This window comes from Eubalaena glacialis, chromosome 11, assembly GCF_028564815.1.
Source record: "Eubalaena glacialis isolate mEubGla1 chromosome 11, mEubGla1.1.hap2.+ XY, whole genome shotgun sequence".
NCBI classification, from domain to species: Eukaryota; Metazoa; Chordata; class Mammalia; order Artiodactyla; family Balaenidae; genus Eubalaena; species Eubalaena glacialis.
In genome coordinates, this window is record NC_083726.1 from 21,028,657 (window position 1) to 21,055,758 (window position 27,102).

At 39.3% G+C, this 27,102-nt stretch overlaps 1 protein-coding gene across 1 annotated transcript in view; it reads right to left on the bottom strand.

Moving 5' to 3' along the window:
* ANO4 (anoctamin 4) overlaps positions 1–27,102 on the bottom strand; it is a 470,138-nt gene that overhangs the window by 12,671 nt on the left and 430,365 nt on the right. The window contains exons 25-27 of the mRNA XM_061204482.1: positions 9,135–9,287; positions 7,981–8,128; positions 1,761–1,880 (exon numbers count right to left, since the gene is read on the bottom strand). Of these exons, the coding sequence (XP_061060465.1) occupies positions 1,761–1,880; positions 7,981–8,128; positions 9,135–9,287 (421 nt within the window). The remainder of the gene's footprint in view (positions 1–1,760; positions 1,881–7,980; positions 8,129–9,134; positions 9,288–27,102) is intronic.

A 27,102-nucleotide genomic window follows, 5' to 3' on the forward strand; every position in this document is an offset into this window, starting at 1 on the left:
AGGAGTACTTCCCAGAACTTCTGCTGCCTGTGTCTTGTCCTCATGGTGAGCCACAGCCCCCCACCCCCGCCTCTGCAGGAGACCCTCCAACACTAGCAGGTAGGTCTGTTCAGTCTCCTGTGGGGTCACTGCTCCTTCCCCCTGGGGCCTGATAAGCACACTACTTTGTGTGTGCCCTCCAAGAGTGGAGTCTCTGTTTCCCCCAGTCCTGTCGAAGTCCTGCAATCAAATCCTGCTAGCCTTCAATGTGTGATTCTCTGGGAATTCTTTCTTCCATTGCTAGACCCCGAGATTGGGAAGCATGATGTTGGGCTCAGAACCTTCACTCCAGTGGGTGGACTTCTGTGGTATAATTGTTCTCCAGTTTGTGAGTCACCTACCCAGTGGTTATGGGATTTGATTTTATTGTGATTGCGACCCTCCTACCATCTCACTGGGGCTTGTCTTTGGATGTGGGGTACCTTTTTTGGTGAGTTACAGTGTCTTCCTGTTGATGATTATTCAGCAGTTAGTTGTGATTCTGGTGCTCTCGCAAGGGGGAGTGAGCACACGTCCTTCTACTCCGCCATCTTGAACCAAATTGCTGCAGCTTCTACATCAGCACTTGCATGTTATGGGTGCTGCTTCTTAAACCTCATGAACTAACCTCTGCTGGCTTCCAACTTTTCTGTAGCTTCGTTACCTCTCTTGGCCCTAACAGAATTGAGAGAGTGAGGGTCTTGCTCTGGATTAAGTTTTGGCTTAAGGGAATGTTGTTGCTGGTTTGATCTTCTGTACAGACCACTAAAACTTTCTTCAGATCATCAGTAAGGCTGTTTCACTTTCTTATCATTTGGGTGTTCACTGGAGTAGCACTTTAACTTTCCTTCAAGGACTTTTCCTTTGCATTCACAACTTGGCAAACTGTTTGGTGGAAGAGGCCTACCTTTTGGCTTATCTCTGCTTTCAGCTTGCCTTCCTTACTAAGCTTAGTCATTTCTAGCTTTTGATTTAAAGTGAGAGATGTGTGGCTTTCCTTTCTCTTGAACACTTAGAGGCCACTGTAGGGTTATTAATTGAATTGGCCTAATTTCAATACTGTGTCTCAGGGAAGAGGGGAACCCAAGGAGAGGCAGAGATGGGAAAACAGAGCAGTCAGAACACATTAAGTCCACTGTCTTATATGCGCAGGGTTTGTAGCACCCCAAAACAATTACAATAGTAACATCAAAGATCACTGATCATAGATCACCACAACAAATATAATAATAATGAAAAAATCTGAAATATGGCAAGAATTACCAAAACGTGACACAGAGTCACAAAGTGAGCAAATGCTGTTGGAAAAACAGCACTGACAGACTTTCTTGATGCAGGATTGCCACGAACCTTCAATTTTTAAAAAATGCAGTATCTGCGAAGTGCACAAAAATGACATATGCCTGTGTGTAACAAAGTGTTTTTCTCTTGCTGCTTCTAATATTCTCTCCTTGTCTTAACTTTTGATACTTTAATTATAATGTCTTAGTGGGGGTCTCTTTGGGTTCCTCTTACATGGGCTTCCTGGATCTGGAAGTCTGGGTTTCACCCCAGAGATTATGTTTTAATCCATCTGGGTCACAGCCTCGTAAAGAGATTTAAAAATTCTCCAGGGGATTGTAATGCATAATCAAGTTTGAGAACCGCAGCTGTAAATCCACTCAGTCGAAAAGGGCTACTGTCTGAGCAACACCTCCCCACGGCAGAGCCAGCCCAGCTGAGGCTAAGAGAGCCACGCTTACCTACAGTACTTGAGAGGAGTCCCCGAGAACTCACTCCCATCAGACTCAGGCTCAGATCGGTTCTCAAAGTCAGAAATTCGGAATACAGACAAGCTGGCGTTCACATAGCCAACCATGCACCTACAAAAGAAAACAGATTCTATAATTAGGACTCGAATCACCTCTGCATCCAATTCACCAAGGCTCTACTTCCTAGAAATCCCCACAGTTACAGGTGCCTTACTTGGACCTGCCTTGTCACAGCACTCAAGTTGGAATACACTGAAAAGCCCTGGGTATGTTGAATGAAGAACAAGTCATTTCTTTTGTTATAGTCCTTTTTGTGCAGAATCATCATCTAGACCATCACTACTCTAATCAGTGCTTCAGTGAAATGGGCAAAAGCATTGCAGCATCTGCATAAATAAGTCACCACCTCTTTCATTGATGACACACACATATATGCACACATAATCACATTCCTTCATTAATGATTATCTATAATTTCTCATAATGCCCTGAATATAACTAGTATGAATATAACCCCCCTCCCAACTCACATCCCATGCTACAGTCATGCTAGATTACGTTCCTTTCATGTATCATATACTTTCATGCCTCTGCTCATGTTGTCTTTTCTCTTGGGATTCCTTACTCATGTTTTACGAGTGGTAATAGTGTTCACCAACTGAGATGTCACCTCTTTTGTGAAAATGTCCTAATCCCCCCAGTCAGAAGACTCATTCCCTTCTCTCTGTGGTGCAGCTATATTTACTTCACAATGGCCATATAGCTTATACTAGAGTTGGCTGCATACATGTATGTCTTCTCCTTTGGACTATAGTGGTATTTTTCTTTTTTGGATCAGAAGAGGTGTCATAGATATTTTGGTATCCTAGGACAGTCTCGTGCAGTGTAGGAATCCAGTAAATATTGAATTCAATTTATTTGATTGGAGGAAAATTAAAGTACCAGAGATTCTATCAAGGTCTTGAAGATGGATCAGGAGTAAAAGTATTGCCTGGACCTCCCAGGGATTATAAGCTTCTTGAGGACATGGCTTTCATTCTGTGTTGGGGGATGGGGGTCAGTATATTACAATACAAAACACTTGGGCTTTAGGGTCAAATTGTAGCTCTGCTGCTTTCTAGCCATGTGATCTTGGCAAATTATGCAACTCTTTAAGCAACGAAAGTGTCCACCTCATAGGGTCATTGTGGGAATGAAATGAAATGATATATGTAAAGCAAGTGATGTAATGCTTAGCCTATAGCAAGATCTTAATAAATGTGAGTGGTATTATTCATTTTATTTCATGCACCTAGCAGGAGGTCAATAAATATTTAATTATTAATTGAAAGAAGAAATCATGGTCTTCAGACTCTCTTCATTAACATGTCTGATGTGATTATCCAAAGTTGCTGAATACCAAACCCAAGTGATAACACAAACATAGTTCTGAGAGCACATGGGTTCTGTGCATGTGTTGTCTTGCTCAAGACAAGTCACTGGTTTCATCATGGCCTTAAAAGAAATGAACCAAGCAGAAGGACCCATTTGTCAACAGTCACTCATGGGTGAAACAAATGGTCAGTGCGTGTGTGACATGCCCTACTCCCACTGGCAGCAGGCCTCTCCCATCACTCCATAAAAAGGTAATTTGAAATGATTTCTCCCTCATCTATGAACTGCCTAGAACATGACATGAAAACAGAGTCTTGATGATGATTAGCTGTCACAGAGAGGGAGCCAGTTTTGTGAAATACAGAATAGAGCAGTCTTTTCAGGAGCTGAGCTGTGGGAAGGGAAAGGTGCTCTGGAAACTGGCAAAAGCAGGCCCAGCATTGAAATGGAATAATTACAACCCCTCCTACACTCTTCTCTCACACAGCAGCCCTGAGCTTTACTAAGATTAAAGCTGCTAATGGCTACTCTGTTAAAAAACTCAGTAGAGAACCTAAATTCGAATGAAATACCCATCTCACAGGCTGAATACCTTACATTCAAAATAAAAGATAAAAGGGAGACATAGTTGAACCCTTTATTAAGCATATTCATGTAATGTCAGTCATGAATCAAGTTGAAAATGTGCCTTTAGTGGGCATGTACTCCTTCTGGGTGCAAAGCATTACACATGGAACTAGTAAGTCTTCTTTCCATATAATTTCCATAATCAGGGAAGGAGAGGAACTGCTAATACTACATTTTCTAGGCATTTATCTAATTCTTTTCACTGTGGTAGAATCTTAGCTTGCCAACATCAAACAGTTGAGACCATCATCAATTCAGGGAGATGAGGTTTTCCACACTTCATCGTATAGAGTTCAGCCAGTGGCATCCATGTGTCAACTCAGTGACCTACTGTTACAGCAGGAAGGCCACAGGCAGCAGCAGATCCCATGTCTACTAAGTTTGCTGGCAGGAGGTCTATGTATCCTCACTGTGACACACCCCCAGCTCCAGGTGAGACAGAGGAAAGACGAGGCTACACTGATGATCAGGGAGAAGTGAGAGGGAAGGAGAAAAAAGTATCAGACAAAGGAAGAGTTTCCTGAGAATATAAAATAATGAAGTCAGTTTTCTTAAGGGGTTGGCAGATGGCCTCTGAAGGCATTTCCAAGAAAGAAGATTCAGAAAAATGTCTTATGCAAGGGCAGCATTGTTTGGATTAGAATGCATACGTTTTCCAAGTAACTTCTGAGAAGACATTTATTTAAATGTGAGAATTCTGGTTTTAAAACCATTCATTACTTATTGCTTTCCATCCTTTACTATGGGGGAAAAGGATGAACTAGTGATCATTATCATCATTTTCAAGGGAGAGAACAGAATTAGAAGTTGACTTTTGAATTTGTAGATTCCAGATCAAAGTCACTGCAGAGTGTCTTTGAATTCTACTACTAAATTTGCTTTTGAGGTTTTAGGCATTGTGACTCAAATATCATGGGGATAGGGCTGAAAGGGCAAAAAAGCAAGGGGAAATAAGGTCAGGTTTGTGCATTTAAAGTCAGACATGCTTTGTAGACAACAAATGCCTAATTTATTTACAGGTTAATTTGTAAATAACTTTATTTATAGGTAATAAATTAGGCTAATGAGATAAGCACAGAAGAAAGTCGACTTCTGACTTCTTGCATTGAAAATGTCAGACATTATGAAATAGAGTAGACCTCTGTAACCATAAGCTTTATCTTCTGAAATACAACTTTGCAATTGGTTTTGGTGTTGATTGATTTAATTGATTTATAGCTTATATAAATACATTATTTATAGTTCATTAAGATATTTGTAGCTCATTCTGTGAAAATTCGAGCATCGTGTCCTTGATCAAGTCTCTACCTCCTTATGATATCACTATTTTTACAGGAAAATCAGCTTGATTTATATCACTAGATCAGGTATATACCTCACAGTAATTTTCTAAGGCCTGCATATATCCTTAGAGAATGTTCCCAAGCTCTAATCCATGTCTACCTGATAACAAAGTAATTAGTTTATTGCATTCATTGAGGGTGAGGGATCAAACTGGTTATTTGTGCTTCCTGGAAAAAAAATTTAGTTTGCTGATTGAAATTTTAACTCTGATTGACAGGACAATTTTATAATATACATCTTCAACTTTACTTCACAATTTCTGTCTCCTGATGTCTGCCCAGAAGTGATTTTAGTTCTCTAAGCTCTTTCTAAAGGGCCCTTGGGAAGATACCCTGAAAGAGGAAGTGACTTCATTTTGTAGGCAATGAACACCACTCTGATCACCGGCAGCTGGAAAGACAGAATGTCTTAAGAGGGAAGATGAAAACATTTGAAAAATTCTTGTGTACCCTCTTGTGTGGAGACCACTGCCTCAAACCACAGTATTCCTTTCACGTACAGATCTGGCTGAAAAATGAGAATGTCTTCCCCACCGTGCTGCTGAAGACCCGTCTGTGGAGAGACTGGTGGGAATGCGCAGCCAGGAATAACTGAAGCACGCTGTCATAGGGACAAGGGGCCTGTGAACTGGATGACCCTGGACACAGGAGTGAAATTCTCATCCATGGAGGAGCCAGGGAAACCTGTAAGGTGAGGAAGCCTGGAGTTTTGGAGAAAGGTGATTGGTTTGGTTGGAATACTGTTGATTTAGGGTCAATTTAAATTGAAATATGGCGTTTCCACAGCCGGATTTAATCTAAGTGGGATCTCACTCTGACTGCGCATGTTGCCTTAAAAGCCTATGACATCTAAAATTTGACAATGCTGCTCCTCTATGAGTTCAGTCATCTCTGAAGCATTTTTAAACTGGAAAAAAAAAAACCTAAAAAGGATAATAGAGTAGCTGGTGGGGCAGAAAATAAGATTCATGAAGAAACATACACAAATGTAACTATTTGAAAATAAGAAAAACGACCAATGGATTAGAAGATAAAAAGTAGATCTACAAATATTGAAGGTAGCAAAAGGCTCTTAAGAGAAACATTGTTTAAAAAAAAAAAGGCCCAAAGAGCTCAGTAAAACTGAATTAAGGAGGCTATTTAGAGAAATTCTAATCACCATGAACATTGTCTTAAATCTAATAGGCCGTCAAAACTCTAAAGCTTTGATTCATTATCAGCTGCGTATAAATGTTCCCACTTTATTTTTTGGTTTCCTCCAGAACAAGACAGGTATTACCATATTTGAAGTAGCGGAAGAATGGAAATAACCATCAAGATTTAAACCCCAGGGAGTTGACTGTTAGATGAGTTGGATAAGCACTTATTGGCAAGGGCCCCGAGGGCTGTGAGGTTCAGGATGAAGGGCACTGTCTGAGTCTAGGCTTTACCTTCGTGTGGGCTCCATCAGTTACTCTGCCTTGTGATTACGGATTTAACCTCTCTCAATCTCTTTCTGCTCTTCAAAGCGAGGCTAATAATGCATATCCCGCTACCCGCGTTGTTTTGAGAATCAAATGCAAAACATACATGAAAGTGGTTTGAACAAAGGTAAGCTCTTCTAGGCTGAGTCAAGCAGAGAATGTTCACAACAGTTACAGGTAGAAAGAAGTGCACGCATAGTACAGTGTAAGTCTTTAAATCTCTCTTAAAATTGGATGGTATGCTCACTTAAAGTGGCTAGATAATTCACATTTAATGGCCACGTGGTTAGTGAAGAACTTTATAGAAGCTTCCTCAAATAGCTGGATTGTGAGCTTTATCTCATTCAGTTATCTATGCCTTAGAGCATTTATGTAGGATGAATAATGAAATTGGACCTAGGTCAGGTGTGTATAAATTTAGCTGACTTGATTTGGTGGCACTGTACGCCTTGGGGGCTGATGGAACTACACTGGCTATAGAGGATGAATTAGTTTGGCTCAGACTAGTAAACTAAGAGGCAGGGCTGCTTGTAGGAATATGCAGGAGCCTAAGTGAGATGACTTCTGGGGCACCAAAAGGACCCTATGATCCCAACACACATTCCACTCTGACCTACAGACATTTAAATCCCACAATTAATTATATTATTTTGACATTAGCCAAACAGGGTTGTTTTATTTTTTCCCATTAAAGTATGTTGGGACTTTTAATCTTTTTTCCAAGGGTGTAGAAATGAAAGCTAGGGGACATGTTATAATTTTGCCAAGGCTTTAGCTGACCAGAAATACAGAGCCCTGGCTTTGGGAACCATTGAGGTGATGCCATAGTATTGAGCTCTCAGCGAGTTAAGTTCACCCAATTTGCCTGTGGTAATATAGACACTGGTCAAGTCCATAGCCAGGAAAGAATCACTCAGTTACTTATTCCACAAATATTTATGGAATACCTTGTGAGTACTTGGCACATGATTGCACATTTCCCATGTAAAATTTGCAGGGTCTACACATGACACAAGAGGAATCAAATTATAACTATACTTTTATAAACTCATAAAAATGGCATAACTATACATCATGGAACACTTTTTTTGCTACACACATTAGCATACCACACACTTCTGAATTCATGGTGGGCAGGAGGGGGGAAAATGATTAATTGCTTTTCTCACATTGGATTCCACCTAAAACTTGTATGACTTGTATGACTTCCAACCCTTCAATAGATCAGAATGTGTTTTCTTTGGCCAAAAGTGTTATTGTATCACATTTCCACCTCCCCACTACAGGCCTTCTGTCCTGGGCTTGTGTCCCATGTACTCCAATGCAGAGGCTTCTGTCTGAGTGTCCAACAGCACACAATGGCTAGGAAATGGGGATTTCATGATGGCTTTATGGCACACTTACTTTTGCCCAGCTTCTCCTTGGCCTGCACAAGGTCCATACTTATAAGCGTACACCAAGCGAGGGATAAAGTCAGATGTGATCGCTATGACAAATGCGTTTGTAATAACAGAGAGAATTCCAATGCCTTCAAGAATTCCATACCAAATTCCTATTCAAAGAGAAGTGTTGAATTAATTCCAGACACAACAGCAGAGGTGATAACTATAAAAACAACTGGGGTAATTCATTTTCAATAGTCCTTTGCACAGGTCCTTCCACCATCCCAAAAACTGATTCTTGCAACCAGGAGGAAGGATTTGTACCTTCAAAAACCTTGGCATTGAAGGAGTTTGCATGGAAGTGCCCATGCTCATGACTTAAAACTCAATCGGGTTCAGATATGAGTAGAGAATTCTGGTCAATGATAAGGCACCAAACACTATCTGATCAGATTGGCACATGCAATGTCAAGATACCACCAGACTGGGAGCTCCTTGGGGGTACCTATAGGGTCTCTCCAGTTCATGTTTATGGACCAAGTTCCTGATGCACTGGCCCAGAGTAGGTGCTCATTGAGTGTGTTTGTTTCATTGGGACGTTCCAAGACCACTGAGTTAAGCATATGCACACCGAATTCTCTTCTGCACACACTGGCTGAGCACCTGCCTGCCCTATCCTCAGCACTGGATGCAGAAATGGATAAAAGACAGTCTCTGATCTCTGCCAGCTTTTGAGGGGCTGCACCTGATTAAACTCAGCATCTCTAGTCAAAAACCAAAGGCCATCTCTGCCTCTAGAAAAACTGGACCATGCTTCCTATGACTCCGGCAAACATTTAGGAAAGAGCAAAACAAAGTTAAGCAAATGGGAGATCTACTTTAAAAAGGAAATAAGTGGTAATAAATCAAATTTTTAGATTCCAAAGTCTTAGGATAGAAACAACCAAATTGAGAATCTATTTAAGCACAAATTCTCTAGCACTGGAAATTATAAATTTCCAAATAGGTAGCTGTACTTGTTATCTAATATTATTTAAAGCTAACAATTATTCTTTTGCAAGAGTTAGTTGAGTTATCTTACATGGAAACCATATGTAAAAATCTAAAGCTGGTAGCTGTTTTATTTTATCTACCAGGTGGTTAATATCTTTTAAAAACACTTCAAATCCAACTTACCTATGTCTTTGGCCCTTGAAGCTAAAGGTCGCCTCCACTGTGTGACAAATTTATAAGCGTCAAGTCGAATTTCAATTATATTATTCAGTAAGGCCAGAAGTGGTGCTAGGGGAAAAGCTGCCACAAAGATAGTTGTAAATCCAAACTGGAGAACTAGGGAAGGAAAAAGGAAAAAGAACAGAGTATTGGTTTTCCAGTACTATTTTCAAAAGGATAATAATCTGAATGTGTCATTGTTTTAACCCATATTTTTCCCCAAAGCACAGGGAACATCTCTTCTAGAAAGACGGCCAGGACACTTGAAAAAGAGGTACTCCTCCCTGAGCCTGGAAGCAGTGGCATCCTAGGAGCAATGATCATACCTAGAGTCCAGAGCTTGTTTTCTAAATACCATTCTCTAATAAAAGGAACCAGGGCTCCTTAGAGAAATGTTTGATTCCAGAGCTATGGCAGGGAAAAGACAAGATTAGTCTGGAATATCTTGTGATGCCAGAAAGTTAGGAAGTGCTTGAGAAATGATGGGGACACATCAATAGGACACAGAACAAACTTGAATGAGGTCCCAATGGCCAAAGCTGGAAAAATTTGTACAACAAAATAAATAAGGATAGTATTGGATTACAACCCAAAGACTAAGTATCCAAGTCCATACTGAAATAAATACAGGTATAAATATATACTGAAATAAATAAATGGGGGGAAAGGGACAGCTCTTTCTTATGACAGAATTCTAATTAATAAATGTAGAAGGAATGACTAAAAATAGAAAATCACCATTAGTCAGACACCACAGTAGTAATTGTTGCAGGCAAGAGCCATCAAAGAATGCTAAAATTAGTAGGGGAAATTATATTGAAAAAATGATTTGTATATTCTCAAAGTATCTCCCTACATGATAGTAATTACAAAGGAAAAAATAGTATCTTTACTATGGAGAAACCTGATAGACATCACCATAACTGAGTCATCCAAGTTAATATCACCAGTAATAAGACATATTGACATCATACCCCCAAGATGGTATACTGAGGAGGCTACAATGTTCTTTCTGTGGAATTTTTGCCAAAAATGCATAACCTCAACCTAATCATGAGAAACCATTAGATAAACCCAAATGGAAGGGCCTTCTACAAAACTAGTAGTCTTAAAATATGTTAAGATCATGAAAAAGACAGAACTATCATAGACTGGAGGGAACAAAGGAGATACAACTAAATGCAGTGTTGGATGCTGGAATGGGTCATGGACAAGAAAAAAAGACAGTGGAAAACAGGCATTATTCAAATAAGGTAATTAGTTAACAGTACTGTATTAATGTTAATTTTCTGGCTTCAATATATATGTAAGATGTTAACCTTATGAGAAACAAGGTGAAGAGTAGTTAGGAACTCTGTACTATGTTTGCAACTTTGCAAAATAAAAAGTTTTTAAAAAGGCAGTGCCTGATGCAAAACAACCAGATGGCATAATTGAAAAAAATTTTAAAAGCACTTGGCTGAATGAATGACTGCATATTTTCTACTGTTTTTACTTTTAAAACCTTATTTTAGAAAGTAACAACAAAACAATGACTAACACATACACCATTTTCTATGTAACAGGCACTGTTCTAATTACTTCACCTATTTTAACTCAATTTTCACAACCACTCTATTATGTGGATACTATTATTATCCTTATTTTACAGCTGAGGAAACTGAGGTACAAAGAAGTCAAGTAATTTGCCCAAGACACATCACTAAGAAGCAATTCTAACATGGGTGATATGGTCCCAGAGTCCTGAAGAGTCCATTTACCTTATCTCTGTGATACTGCCACCTCCAGGGTATCCCCCATCTTTGGTTACATTCATACTCAGTGACTATGCTGGTTGGCACTTCACCCACCAATAGACACAGGCATTCCCTTCAGTTTTTCCCTTGGTTCCACTTTTCTCCTGACTTCTCTCTTTCCTTGGGTGAGTCCATCTACTCTCATGACTTTATTATCTGTCTGATGAGGTTTCCCAATTCTCTGTCTCTCTAACCCTGACCAGTTGTCTGCTGCTATGCTACAGAAGCAGCACTTTCCAAACCAATCGCTCAATCTCATCCTTAAACCTGCTCCACCTTTCATGTCCCTCTTCCCCACCTCCCCTCAGAGCTGTCTTACATAAAAACCAGCTTTTAGCTAGCTCAGCCTTGAGAACTAATAGCCTCCAAGTCCCCAAAATTAATTACCCTTCAAAAATGTCTCTCATCTGTCCCTCCTCTCCACTGTCCCCAAATCAGACTCTGATTTTCTAACTGGCTTCTCTGCCTCAGGCTTTCTCCTCCTTCCCCCATTGCTCTACTATTAATGTTGGTTAAAGCCCATCCCTCATCACCTTCCTACTCAAAATGTTTCAGTCGGTTCTTGTTGCCTGTAGACTAAATCCCAAACTTTTTGCGTGCCATTCAAGGGTCTTCTAAGCCTCATGTCCAAACATGCCCCAAGACCCAGACAGGTGTCCCAAACAATCCTCTACCCACCCACACTACACTTCTAGTTTTATGGGGTCGTGTCATGTACTTAGTGTTTCTGTTCATACTCTGGTGAAATTCTATTCTTTCTCCAAGTGTGAGCTCAAATATGCCCTCTGCTGGGCACATTTAATTAACTACTGCTTTCTCTGTAGCTCCCACAACTCTGCTTATCATCATAGAGATTATTTTGTCTTAATTTTATGGCTCTTTACCTGTATAGTATCAGGTCTTATGTTTAAGTCTTTGATCCACTTAGAGTTCTTTTTGCGAGTGGTGTAAGATAGGGGTTCAGTTTCATTGTTCTGCATGTGTTTATCCAGTTTTTTCAACACTATTTGTTGAAGAGACTATCCTTTCCTCATTAGGTATTCTTGGCTCTCTTGTCAGCAAGTAGTTGACCACATATGCGGAGGGTTTAATTCTGGGCTCTGTATTCTGTTCTAATGGTCTATATGTCTAATTTTATGCCAGTACCACACTGTTTTTATATTACTCTAGCTTTGTAGTATAGTTTGAAGTCAGTAAGTGTGATACTTTTGGATTTGTTTTTTCTCCTTAGGATTTCTTTGGATATTTGGAGTCTTTTGTGGTTCCATACAAATTTTAGGATTGTTTTTTCTATTTCTGTGGTGAATGCCCTTGATATTTTGATAGAGATTGTGTTGAATCTATAGATCAGTTTGGGTAATATGGACATTTTACAATATTCTTCCAATCCATGAACATGAGATGTTTTTCCATTTGTTTGTGTTTCTTCAATTTCTTTCAGCAAAGTCTTGTAGTTTTTGTTGTACAGATCTTTCACTTCCTTGGTTAAATTTATTCCTAGGTATTTTATTGTTTTTGATGCTATTGTTTATGGGGTAATTTCTTTGTCAGATACTTAATTGTTGGTATACAGAAATGCAGCTGATTTCTGTGTGTTGATTTTATATCCTGCAATTTTATGAAATTTGTTGATTAGTTCCAACAGTTCTTTGATTGAGTCCTTGGGATTTTTGTATGTAAAATCATATCATCTGCAAATAGTGATAATTTTACTTCTTCCTTTCTGATTTGGATGACTTTGTCTTACTTAGAAATCCAAAGAAATTTGGATTTCTTTGTCTTACTTAATTACTCTAGCTAGGACTTCCAGTACTATATTGAATAAGAGTGGTGGGAGTGGGCATTCTTGTCTTGTTCTTGATGTTAGAGGAAATTTTTTCCATTTTCTCCATTGAGTATAATGTTAACTGTGAGTTTGTTGTGCGTGGCCTCTACTATGTTAAAGTATGTTTGTTCTATGCCCAATCTGTCAAGGTTTTTATCATGAAAGGATGTTGAATTTTGCAAATGCTTTTCCTGCATTTATTGAGATAATCATGATTTTTATATTTTATTCTTTTTTTTTTGTTTTTTTTTTTTGGTAGTACAAGTTCTTTTTAATAATTAGAATCAAAGCCTGTCCTGGAACTCAAGTCCACTTAATTCCAAAACCACTTAAAATTTTAATGGGGTGAGGGACAAGATGTCCCCAAGCAAGAATAAGATGGTGTTTATCAAAACAGCTTTGGACCTACTCAGGGCTTCAACTCCGAACCATAGTTTTGGGGAAAAAAAAATAAGACAAAATGTGTCATTTCCTAGAAGAGTCTGAAGTGGAGTTGTCAGTTATCTGCTTTTAGCATTAGAGGATTTTTTTTTCTGGTATATATTCTTTTAGTGTATTTAATATTCTACATGCACACATACACAGATATCATTATTGCAAAAATAGGAAAATCTATTTTATAGTCTTCATGAAATGATCACATTATTGTGATTGCTTCTTTAGTTTTCTTTCCTGCCAGGAAGGCAGGAATAATATCTCGCTTACCATCCATCACTCTCCTACTATCTAGCATAATACCTAGCACAGGAAGACAGATATATGATAATGCATACATCTAGGATTTTTTATAAATATGCCAAATTGCCCTTGTGGCACTTGTACCAATTTTAAAACCCACAAGCAATTACGAGAAGTTCATTTCCCTTCGTTCTTCGCAAAACTTCATCTTATGACTTTTTAAGAATCTGCCATTTTGATGGGATTAATTTGTCTCTCATTTTTCTTTTTTTTTTTCACACACACACACACTGTATTTTATTTTTACAAGAGATAAATAAACTGACACCAAGCATTTAAAATGGATAACCACAACAAAAGCAACAATGATTGCAATTACCAAACATGAAACACACTCATACTATGTCATAATATTGACATTCACTCCAGTAATCCTCCACTGTAACAGCTCCTTTACTTTGCAGTGAAAATTGATTTGTATATTTTTTGCCTCTGAGTCCTTGTGGGATTTTTTTTTTAAATTCAAACAGAAAGTCACAAAAATTATAATCATCCTCATCAGTTCACTCAGTCCCATGTAATTAATTTTTTTTCTCATCTTTTGTTAGCACTTTTATGAGTTCATCAGTTTTCCATTAGAGTTCTGAAAATGCTTATTCATTTAGTTCAGCAGTATAGTCAGTTACCAGAAACCTGTACTTGTCAGAGACTTTTCCATGAATTCCTTGAAGATGAAACCCTTTTATAGGAACATTTTTGCGAAAGCATCAGAGTACACCCAGAACTGTCTGTAAATGACAAAAGACTTAAAAATGACCATGGTTAAAGATTTGATGAAAGTTCATAATAATGCAATTGACAAGAAAATTTCGTTATTTCTGAGATATACATTTTAAAGTAACTAGACTTATGACTTATAACATTATACCAGAACATATAAGATTTTTAGAAATTTCATGTAATGTCTGAAACATTTATATTAACATATTTCCATACAAATAACCCAAAGAAAGTTTAGTACTAGTTGTTTTTCTTTTGTTTGTTCGTTTTTTTTAATACTGCAGGTTCTTATTAGTCATCAATTTTATACACATCAGTGTATACATGTCACTCCCAATCGCCCAATTCAGCACACCACCATCCCCACCCCACCGCGGTTTTCCCCCCTTGGTGTGCATACGTTTGTTCTCTACATCTGTGTCTCAACTTCTTCCCTGCAAACCAGTTCATCTGTACCATTTTTCTAGGTTCCACATACATGCATTAATATAAGATATTTGTTTTTCTCTTTCTGACTTACTTCACTCTGTATGACAGTCTCTAGATCCATCCACGTCTCAACAAATGACTCAATTTCGTTCCTTTTTATGGCTGAGTAATATTCCATTGTATATATGTACCACATCTTCTTTATCCATTCGTCTGTCGATGGGCATTTAGGTTGCTTCCAAGACCTGGCTATTGTAAATAGTGCTGCAATGAATATTGGGGTGCATGTGTCTTTTTGAATTATGGTTTTCTCTGGGTATATGCCCAGTAGTGGGATTGCTGGATCATATGGTAATTCTATTTTTAGTTCTTTAAGGAACCTCCATACTGTTCTCCATAGTGGCTGTATCAATTTACATTCTCACCAACAGTGCAGGAGGGTTCCCTTTTCTCCACACCCTCTCCAGCATCTGGTGTTTGTAGATTTTCTGATGATGCCCATTCTAACTGGTGTGAGGTGATACCTCATTGCAGTTTTGATTAGCATTTCTCTAATAATTAGTGATGTTGAGCAGCTTTTCATGTGCTTCTTGGCCATCTGTATGTCTTCTTTGGAGAAATGTCTATTTAGGTCTTCTGCCCATTTCTGGATTTGGTTGTTTGTTTCTTTAATACTGAGCTGCATGAGCTATTTATATATTTTGGAGATTAGTCCTTTGTCTGTTGATTCATTTGCAAATATTTTCTCCCATTCTGAGGGTTGTCTTTTCGTCTTGTTTATGGTTTCCTTTGCTGTGCAAAAGCTTTGAAGTTTCATTAGGTCCCATTTGTTTATTTTTGTTTTCATTTCCATTACTCTAGGAGGTGGATCAAAAAAGATCTTGCTGTGATTTATGTCAAAGAGTGTTTTTCCTATGTTTTCCTCTAAGAGTTTTATAGTACCCAGCCTTAGATTTAGGTCTCGAATCCATTTTGAGTTTATTTTTGTGTATGGTGTTAGGGAGTGTTCTAATTTCATTCTTTTACATGTAGCGGTCTAGTTTTCCCAGCACCACTTATTGAAGAGACTGTCTTTTCTCCATTGTATATCTTTGCCTCCTTTGTCATAGATTAGTTGACCATAGGTGCGTGGGTTTATCTCTGGGCTTTCTATCTTGTTCCATTGATCTATGTTTCTGTTTTTGTGCCAGTACCATATTGTCTTGATTACTGTAGCTTTGTAGTATAGTCTGAAGTCAGGGAGTCTGATTCCTCCAGCTCCGTTTTTTTCCCTCAAGACTGCTTTGGCTATTCAGGGTCTTTTGTGTCTCCATACAAATTTTAAGATGATTTGTTCTAATTCCGTAAAAAATGCCATAGGTAATTTGATAGTGATTGCATTGAATCTGTAGATTGCTTTGGGTAGTATAGTCATTTTCATAATATTGATTCTTCCAATCCAACAACATGGTATATCTCTCCATCTGTTGGTATCATCTTTCATTTCTGTCATCAGTGTCTTATAGTTTTCTGCATAGAGGTCTTTTGTCTCCCTAGGTAGGTTTATTCCTAGGTATTTTATTCTTTTTGTTGCAATGGTAAATGGGAGTGTTTCTATAATTTCTCTTTCAGATTTTTCATCATTAGTGTATAGGAATGCAAGAGATTTCTGTGCATTAATTATGTATCCTGCAACTTTACCAAATTCATTGATTAGCTCTAGTAGTTTTCTGGTGGCATTTTTAGGATTCTCTATGTATAGTATCATGTCATCTGCAAATAGTGACAGTTTTACTTCTTCTTTTCCAATTTGTATTCCTTTGATTTCTTTTTCTTCTCTGATTGCCGAGGCTAGGACTTCCAAAACTATGTTGAATAACAGTGGTGAGAGTGGACATCCTTGTCTCGTTCCTGATCTTAGAGGAAATGCTTTCAGTTTTTCACCATTGAGAATGATGTTTGCTGTGGGTTTGTCATATATGGCCTTTATTATGTTGAGGTAGGTTCTCTCTATGCCCACTTTCTGGAGAGTTTTTATCATAAATGGGTGTTGAATTTTGTCAAAAGCTTTTTCTGCATCTATTGAGATGATCATATGGTTTTTATTCTTCAGTTTGTTAATATGGTGTATCACATTGATTGATTTGCATATATTGAAGAATCCTTGCATCCCTGGGATAAATCCCACTTGATCATGGTGTATGATCCTTTTAATGTGTTGTTGGATTCTGTTTGCTAGTATCTTGCTGAGGATTTTTGCATCTATATTCATCAGTGATATTGGTCTGTAATTTTCTTTCTTTGTAGTATCTTTGTCTGGTTTTGGTATCAGGGTGATGATGGCCTCATAGAATGAGTTTGGGAGTGTTCCCTCCTCTGCAATTTTTTGGAAGAATTTGAGAAGGATGGGTGTTAGCTCTTCTCTAAATGTTTGATAGAATTCACCAGTGAAGCCATCTGGTCCTGGACTTCTGTTTGTTGGAAGATTTTTAATCACAGTTTCAATTTCATTACTTGTGATTGGTCTGTTCTTATTTTCTATTTCTTCCTGGTTCAGTCTTGGAAGGTTATACCTTTCTAAGAATTTGTCCATTTCTTCCAGGTTGTCCATTTCATTGGCATAGAGTTGCTTGTCGTAGTCTCTTAGGATGTGTTGTATTTCTGCGGTGTCTGTTGTAACTTCTCCTTTTTCATTTCTAATTTTAATGATTTGAGTCCTCTCCCTCTTTTTCTTGATGAGTCTGGCTAATGGTTTATCAATTTTATCTTCTCAAAGAACCAGCTTGTAGTTTTACTGATCTTTGCTATATTTTTCTTTGTTTCTATTTCATTTATTTCTGCTCTGATCTTTATGATTTCTTTCCTTCTGCTAACTTTGGGTTTTGTTTGTTCTTCTTTCTCTAGTTCCTTTAGGTTAGATTGTTTACTTGAGATTTTTCTTGTTTCTTGAAGTAGCTTGTATAGCTATAATATTCCCTCTTAGAACTGCTTTTACTGCGTCCCATAGGTTTTGGATCGTCGTGTTTTCATTGTCATTTGTCTCTAGGTACTTTTTGATTTTCTCTTTGATTTCTTCAGTGATCTTTTGGTTATTTAGTAACATATTGTTTAGCCTCCATGTGTTTATGTTTATGTTTTTTTCCCTGTAATTCATTTCTAATCTCATAGCGTTGTGGTCAGAAAAGATGCTTGATACGATTTCAATTTTCTTAAATTTACTGAGGCTTGATTTGTGACCGAAGATATGATCTATCCTGGAGAATGTTCCATGCGCACTTGAGAAGAAAGTGTAATCTGCTGTTTTTAGATGGAATGTCCTATACATATCAACTAAATCTATCTGGTCTGTTGTGTCATTTAAAGCTTCTGTTTCCTTATTTATTTTCATTTTGGATGATCTGTCCATTGGTGTAAGTGAGGTGTTAAAGTCCCCCACTATTATTGTGTTACTGTCGATTTCCTCTTTTATAGCTGTTAGCAGTTGCCTTATGTATGGAGGTGCTCCTATGTTGGGTGCATATATATTTATAATTGTTATATCTTCTTCTTGGATTGATCCCTTGATCATTATGTAGTGTCCTTCCTTGTCTCTTGTAGCATACTTTATTTTAAAGTCTATTTTATCTGATATGAGTATTGCTACTCCAGCTTTCTTTTGATTTCCATTTGCATGGAATATCTTTTTCCATCCCCTCACTTTCAGTCTGTATGTGTCCCTAGGTCTGAAGTGGGTCTCTTGTAGACAGCATATATATGGGTCTTGTTTTTGTATCCATTCAGCAAGCCTGTGTCTTTTGGTTGGAGCATTTAATCCCTTCACACTTAAGGTAATTATTGATATGTATGTTCCTATCACCATTTTCTTAATTGTTTTGGGTTTGTTTTTGTAGGTCCTTTTCTTCTCTTGTGTTTCCCACTTAAAGAAGTTCCTTTAGCATTTGTTGTAGAGCTGATTTGGTGGTGCTGAATTCTCTTAGCTTTTGCTTGTCTGTAAAGCTTTTGATTTCTCCATCAAATCTGAATGAGATCCTTGCTGGGTAGAGTAATCTTGGTTGTAGGTTCTTCCCTTTCATCACTTTAAATATGTCATGCCACTCCCTTCTGGCCTGTAGAGTTTCTGCTGAGAAGTCAGCTGTTAACCTTACGGGAGTTCCCTTGTATGTTATTTGCCATTTTTCCCTTGTTGCTTCCAATAATTTTTCTTTGTCTTTAATTTTTGCCAATTTGATTACTATGTGTCTTGGCATGTTTCTCCTTGGGTTTATCCTGCCTGGGGCTCTCTGTGCTTCCTGGACTTGGGTGGCTACTTCCTTTCCCATGTTAGGGAAGTTTTTGACTATAATCTCTTCAAATAATTTCTTGGGTCCTTTCTCTCTGTCTTCTCCTGGGACCCCTACAATTCGAATGTTGTTGCGTTTAATGTTGTCCCAGAGGTCTCTTAGGCTGTCTTCATTTCTTTTCATTCTTTTTTCTTTATTCTGTTCCGTGGCAGGGAATTCCACCATTCTGTCTTCCAGGTCACTTATCCGTTCTTCTGCCTCAGTTATTCTGCTATTGATTCCTTCTAGTGTAGTTTTCATTTCAGTTATTGTTCATCTCTGTTTGTTTGTTCTTTAATTCTTCTAGGTCTTTGTTAACCATTTCTTGCATCTTCTCGACCTTTGCCTCCATTCTTTTTCCAAGGTCCTGGATCATCTTCACTATCATTATTCTGAATTCTTTTTCTGGAAGGTTGCCTATCTCCACTTCATTTCGTTGTTTTTCTGGGGTTTTATCATGTTCCTTCATCTGGTGCATAGCCCTCTGCCTTTTCATCTTGTCTGTCTTTCTGTGAATGTGGTTTTTTTCCACAGGCTGCAGGATTGTAGTTCTTCTTGCTTCTGCTGTCTGCTCTCTGGTGGATGAGGTGGATGGGAGGGACTGGTGGTGGGTAGAGCTGACTGTTGCTCTGGTGGGCAGAGCTCAGTAAAACTTTAATCCACTTGAGTCTTGATGGGTGGGGCTGGGTTCCCTCCCTGTTGGTTGTTTGGCCTGAGGCAACCCAACACTGGAGCCTACCTGGGCTCTTTGGTGGGGCTAATGACAGACTCTGGGAGGGCTCACGCCAAGGAGTACTTCCCAGAACTTCTGCTGCCGGTGTCCTTGTCCCCATGGTGAGCCACAGCCCCCCCCTACCCCGCCTCTGCAGGAGACCCTCCAACACTAGCAGGTAGGTCTGGTTCAGTCTCACCTGGGGTCACTGCTCCTTCCCCTGGGTCCCAGTGTGCACACTACTTTGTGTGTGCCCTCCAAGAGTGGAGTCTCTGTTTCCCCCAGGCCTGTTGAAGTCCTGCAATCAAATCCCACTAGCCTTCAAAGTCTGATTCTCTAGGAATTCCTCCTCCTGTTGCCGGACGCCTAGGTTGGGAAGCCTGACGTGGGGCTCAGAACCTTCACTCCAGTGGGTGGACTTCTGTGGTATAAGTGTTCTTCAGTCTGTGAGTCACCCACCCACCAGTTATGGGATTTGATTTTACTGTGATTGCACCCCTCCTACCGTCTCATTGTGGCTTCTCCTTTGTCTTTGGATGTGGGGTATCTTTTTTGGTGAGTTCCAGTGTCTTCCTGTCGATGATTGTCCAGCAGCTAGTTGTGATTCTGGTGTTCTCACAAGAGGGAGTGATAACACGTCCTTCTACTCCGCCATCTTGTTTCCTCCTATATTTTATTCTATTAATGTGATATATTACGTTTAAAAATTTGTGTATGTTGAACCAATTTTGCATTCCAGGGATAAATCCCACTTGGTTGTAGTGTACAGTTGTTTTAATGTGTTCTTGAATTTAGTTTGCTAATATTTTCAGAATTTTTGCATCTATATTCATCAGGGATATTGGTCCAAAGTTATCTTTTCTTATAGTATCCTTATCTGGTTTTGGTATCAGGGTAATGTTGGCTTTGCAGAATGAGTTTGGAAGTGTTCCCTCCTCTTCAATTCTTTTAAGCATTTGAGAAGGATTGGTATTAATTCTTCTTTAATTGTTAGAAAATTCACCAGTGAAGCTGTCTGGTTCTAGGGTTTTCTGTGTTGGGAGGCTTTTGATTACTGATTCAATCTCTTTCCTCATTATTGGTCTTTTCAGATTTTCTATTTCTTGCTGATTCAGTCTTGGTAGGTTGTGTGTTTCTAGAAATTTATCCATTTCTTCTAGGTTATCTAATTTGTTGGCATATAATTGTTCATAGCTTCTTATCCTATTTATTTCTGTAGTACCAGTTGTAATGTCTCTTCTTTCATTTCTAATTTTGAGTCCTCTCTTTTTTCTTAGTCTAGTTAAAGGTTTGTCAATTATGTTTATCTTTTCAAAAAACCCAGCTCTTGGTTTCATTGATCTTCTCTATTGTTGTTCTGATCTCTATTTCATTTATTTCCACTCTGATCTTTATTATATCCTTCCTTCTGCTAACTTTGGGCTTAAATTGTTCTTCTTTTTCTAGTTCCTTGAGGTGTAAAGTTAGAGTGTTTGAGATCTTTCTAATTTCTTAATATATGCATTAATTTATATAAACTTTCCTCTCAGAACTGTTTCTGCTGCATTCTATAAGTTTTGATATGTTGTGTTTCCATTTTCATTTGTTTTGAGATAATTTTTAATTTCCCTTTTGATTTCTTCTTTGATCCGTCAGTTGTTCAGAAATGTGTTTAGGCAAGATGGCGGAAGAGTAAGACGCGGAGATCACCTTCCTCCCCACAGATACATGAGAAATACATCTACACGTGGAACTGCTCCTACAGAACACCCACTGAACGCTGGCAGAAGACGTCAGACCTCCCAAAAGGCAAGAAAATCCCCACGTACTTGGGTAGGGCAAAAGAAAAAAGAAATAACAGAGACAAAAGAATAGGGACGGGACCTGCACCAGTGGGAGGGAGCTGTGAAGGAGGAAAGGTTTCCACACACTAGGAAGCCCCTTCGTGGGCAGAGACTGCGGGTAGCAGAGGGGGGAAGCTTCGGAGCCACGGAGGAGAGCGCAGCCACATTGGTGCGGAGGGCAAAGCGGAGATTCCCGCACAGAGGAGCGGTGCCGACCAGCACTCACCAGCCCGAGAGGCTTGTCTGCTCAGCCGCCGGGGCGGGCGGGGCCTGGGAGCTGGGGCTCGGGCTTCGGTGCTAGCCGGGAGGGAGTCCGGGAAAAAGACTGCAGCTGCCAAAGAGGCAAGAGAATTTTTCTTGCCTCTTTGTTTCGTGGCGCGCAAGGAGAGGGGATTCAGAGCGCCGCCTAAACGAGCTCCAGAGACGGGCGCGAGCCGCGGCTATCAGCGCGGATCCCACAGCAACAGGGACGCAGAGGGAAAAACGGAGAGATTCCCGCACGGAGGCTCGGCGCCGAGCAGCACTCACCAGCCCGAGAGGCTTGTCTGCTCACCCGCCGGGGCGGGCGGGGGCTGGGAGCTGAGGCGCGGGCTTCAGTTGGATCCCAGGGAGAGGACTGGGGTTGGCTGCGTGAAAACAGCCTGAAGGGTCTAGCGCACCACAACTAGCCGGGAGGGTGCACGAGAAAAAGTCTGCAGCTGCCGAAGAGGCAGGAGACTTTTTCTTGCCTCTTTGTTTCGCGGCGTGCAAGGAGAGGGGATTCAGAGCGCCACTTAAACGAACTCCAGAGACGGGCGCGAGCCGCGGCTATCAGCGCGGACCCCAGAGACGGGCATGAGACGCTAAGGCTGCTGCTGCCGCCACCAAACAGCCTGTGGGCGAGCACAGGTCATTCTCCACACCGCCCCTCCCGGGAGCCTGTGCAGCCCGCCACGGCCAGGCTCCCGTAATCCGGGGACAACTTCCCCGGGAGAGCGCACAGCGCGCCTCAGGCTGCTGCAACGTCATGCCGGCTTCTGCCGCCGCAGGCTCGCCCCGCCTCCTCCGTACCGCTCCCTCCCCCTGGCCTGACTGAGCCAGAGCCCCCGAATCAGCTGCTCCTTTAACCCCGTTCTGTCTGGGCGGGGAACAGACGCCCTCAGGGGACCTACATGCAGAGGCGGGTCCAAATCCAAAGCTGAAGCCCGGGAGCTGTACGAACAAAGAAGAGAAAGGGAAATCTCTCCCAGCAGCCTCAGAAGCAGCGGATTAAAGCTCCACAAACAACTTGATGTGCCTGCATCTGTTGAATACCTGAATAGACAACGAATCATCCCAAATTTAGGAGATGGACTTTGGGAGCAGGATATATTAACTTTTCCCCTTTTCCTTTTTTTTGTGAGTGTAGATGTGTATGCTTCTGGGTGAGATTTTGTCTGTATAGCTTTGCTCTCACCGTTAGTCCTAGGGTTAGGTCTGTCCGTTTTTTTTTTTTTTTTTTTTTTTTTTTTTGGCTTAAAAAAATTTTTTTTCCCCTAATAAATGTTTTCTTAATAATTTTTTCCTTATTTTCTATTTTTAAAAAAATTTTTAATAAGTTTTTTCATATTTTTTATTTTAAAAAAATTAAAAAATTTTTTTTCTTAATAAATTTTTTCTAAATAATTTTTTTGTTATTTTTAGTATAAAAAATTAATAAATCTATTTTTAAAAATTAAAAAAAATTTTTTTTCTTAATAAATTTACTCTTAATAATTTTTTTTCTTATTTTTTTATTATAATTGCTTTATTTTATTTTATTTTATCCTCTTTTTTTTTTTTTTTTTCTTTCTTTCCATTTTTTCTCCCTTTTATTCTGAGCCGTGTGGATGAAAGGCTCTTGGTGCTCCAGCCAGGCATCAGGGCTGTGCCTCTGAGGTGGGAGAGCCAACTTCAGGACACTGGTCCACAAGAGACCTCCCAGCTCCACGTAATACCAAACGGCGAAAATCTCTTAGAGATCTCCATCTCAACATCAAGACCCAGCTTCACTCAACGACCAGCAAGCTACAGTGCTGGACACCCTATGCCAAACAACTAGCAAGAGAGGAACACAGCCCCATCCATTAACAGAGAGGCTGCCTAAAATCATAATAAGGCCACAGACACCCCAAAACACACCACCAGACGTGGACGAACCCACCAGAAAGACAACATCCAGCCTCATCCACCAGAACACAGGCACTAGTTCCCTCCACCAGGAAACCTACACAACCCACTGAACCAACCTTAGCCACTGGGGACAGATACCAGAAACAACGGGAACTACGAACCTGCAGCCTGTGAAAAGGAGACCCCAAACACAGTAAGATAAGCAAAATGAGAAGACAGAAAAACACACAGCAGATGAAGGAGCAGGGTCAAAACACACCAGACCTAACAAATGAAGAGGAAATAGGTAGTCTACCTGAAAAAGAATTCAGAATAATGATAGTAAGGATGATCCAAAGTCTTGGAAATAGAATAGACAAAATGCAAGAAACATTTAACAAGGACATAGACGAACTAAAGAGGAACCAAGCAACGATGACAAGCACAATAAATGAAATTAAAAATACTCTAGATGGGATCAATAGCAGAATAACTGAGGCAGAAGAACGGATAAGTGACCTGGAAGATAAAATGGTGGAAATAACTACTGCAGACCAGAATAAAGAAAAAAGAATGAAAAGAACTGAGGACAGTCTCAGAGACCTCTGGGACAACATTAAACGCACCAACATTCGAATTATAGGGGTCCCAGAAGAAGAAGAGAAAAAGAAAGGGACTGAGAAAATATTTGAAGAGATTATAGTTGAAAACTTCCCTAATATGGGAAAGGAAATAGTTAATCAAGTCCTGGAAGCACAGAGAGTCCCATACAGGATAAATCCAAGGAGAAACACACCAAGACACATATTAATCAAACTATCAAAAATTAAATATAAAGAAAACATATTAAAAGCAGCAAGGGAAAAACAACAGATAACACACAAGGGCATCCCCATAAGGTTAACAGCTGATCTTTCAGCAGAAACGCTGCAAGCCAGAAGGGAGTGGCAGGATATACTTAAAGTGATGAAGGAGAAAAACCTACAACCAAGATTACTCTACCCAGCAAGGATCTCATTCAGATTTGATGGAGAAATTAAAACCTTTACAGACAAGCAAAAGCTGAGAGAGTTCAGCACTACCAAACCAGCTTTACAACAAATGCTAAAGGAACTTCTCTAGGCAAGAAACACAAGAGAAGGAAAACACCTACAATAACAAACCCAAAACATTTAAGAAAATGGGAATAGGAACATACATATCGATAATTACCTTAAATGTAAATGGATTAAATGCTCCCACCAAAAGACACAGACTGGCTGAATGGATACAAAAACAAGACCCATATATATGCTGTCTACAAGAGACCCACTTCAGACCTAGAGACACATACAGACTGAAAGTGAGGGGATGGAAAAAGATATTCCATGCAAATGGGAATCAAAAGAAAGCTGGAGTAGCAATTCTCATATCAGACAAAATAGACTTTAAAATAAAGACAATTACAAGAGACAAAGACGGACACTATATAATGATCAAGGGATCGATCCAAGAGGAAGGTATAACAATTGTAAATATTTATGCACCCAACATAGGAGCACCTCAATACATAAGGCAAATACTAACAGCCATAAAAGGGGAAATCGACAGTAACACAATCATAGTAGGGGACTTTAACACCCCACTTTCACCAATGGACAGATCATCCAAAATGAAAATAAATAAGGAAACACAAGCTTTAAATGATACATTAAACAAGATGGACTTAATTGATATTTATAGGACATTCCACCCAAAAACAACAGAATACACATTTTTCTCAAGTGCTCATGGAACATTCTCCAGGATAGATCATATCTTGGGTCACAAATCAAGCCTTGGTAAATTTAAAAAAATTGAAATCGTATCAAGTATCTTTTCCGACCACAACGCTATGAGACTAGATATCAATTACAGGAAAAGATCTGTAAAAAATACAAACACATGGAGGCTACACAATACACTACTTAATAACGAAGTGATCACTGAAGAAATCAAAGGGGAAATCAAAAAATACCTAGAAACAAATGACAATGGAGACACGACGATCCAAAACCTATGGGATGCAGCAAAAGCAGTTCTAAGAGGGAAGTTTATAGCAATACAAGCCTACATCAAGAAACAGGAAACATCTCGAATAAACAACCTAACCTTGCACCTAAAGCAATTAGAGAAAGAAGAACAAAAAAACCCCAAAGCTAGCAGAAGGAAAGAAATCATAAAGATCAGATCAGAAATAAATGAAAAAGAAATGAAGGAAACAATAGCAAAAATCAATGAAACTAAAAGCTGGTTCTTTGAGAAGATAAACAAAATTGATAAACCATTAGCCAGACTCATCAAGAGAAAAAAGGAGAAGACTCAAATTAATAGAATTAGAAATGAAAAAGGAGAAGTAACCACTGACACTGCAGAAATACAAACGATCATAAGAGATTACTACAAGCAACTCTATGCCAATAAAATGGACAACCTGGAAGAAATGGACAGATTCTTAGAAATGCACAACCTGCCGAGACTGAACCAGGAAGAAATAGAAAATATGAACAGACCAATCACAAGCACTGAAATTGAAACTGTGATTAAAAATCTTCCAACACACAAAAGCCCAGGACCAGATGGCTTCACAGGCGAATTCTATCAAACATTTAGAGAAGAGCTAACACCTATCCTTCTCAAACTCTTCCAAAATATTGCAGAGGGAGGAACACTCCCCAACTCATTCTACGAGGCCACCATCACCCTGATACCAAAACCAGGCAAAGATGTCACAAAGAAAGAAAACTACAGGCCAATATCACTGATGAACATAGATGCAAAAATCCTCAACAAAATACTAGCAAACAGAATCCAACAGCACATTAAAAGGATCATACACCATGATCAAGTGGGGTTTATTCCAGGAATGCAAGGATTCTTCAATATACGCAAATCAATCAACGTGATACATCATATTAACAAATTGAAGGAGAAAAACCATATGATCATCTCAATAGATGCAGAGAAAGCTTTCGACAAAATTCAACACCCATTTATGATAAAAGTCCTGCAGAAAGTAGGCATAGAGGGAACTTTCCTCAACATAATAAAGGCCGTATATGACAAACCCACAGCCAACATTGTCCTCAATGGTGAAAAACTGAAACCATTTCCACTAAGATCAGGAACAAGACAAGGTTGCCCACTCTCACCACTATTATTCAACATAGTTTTGGAAGTGTTAGCCACAGCAATCAGAGACGAAAAAGAAATAAAAGGAATCCAAATCGGAAAAGAAGAAGTAAAGCTGTCACTGTTTGCAGATGACATGATACTATACATAGAGAATCCAAAAGATGCTACCAGAAAACTACTAGAGCTAATCAATGAATTTGGTAAAGTAGCAGGATACAAAATTAATGCACAGAAATCTCTTGCATTCCTGTATACTAATGATGAAAAATCTGAAAGTGAAATTAAGAAAACACTCCCGTTTACCATTGCAACAAAAAGAATAAAATACC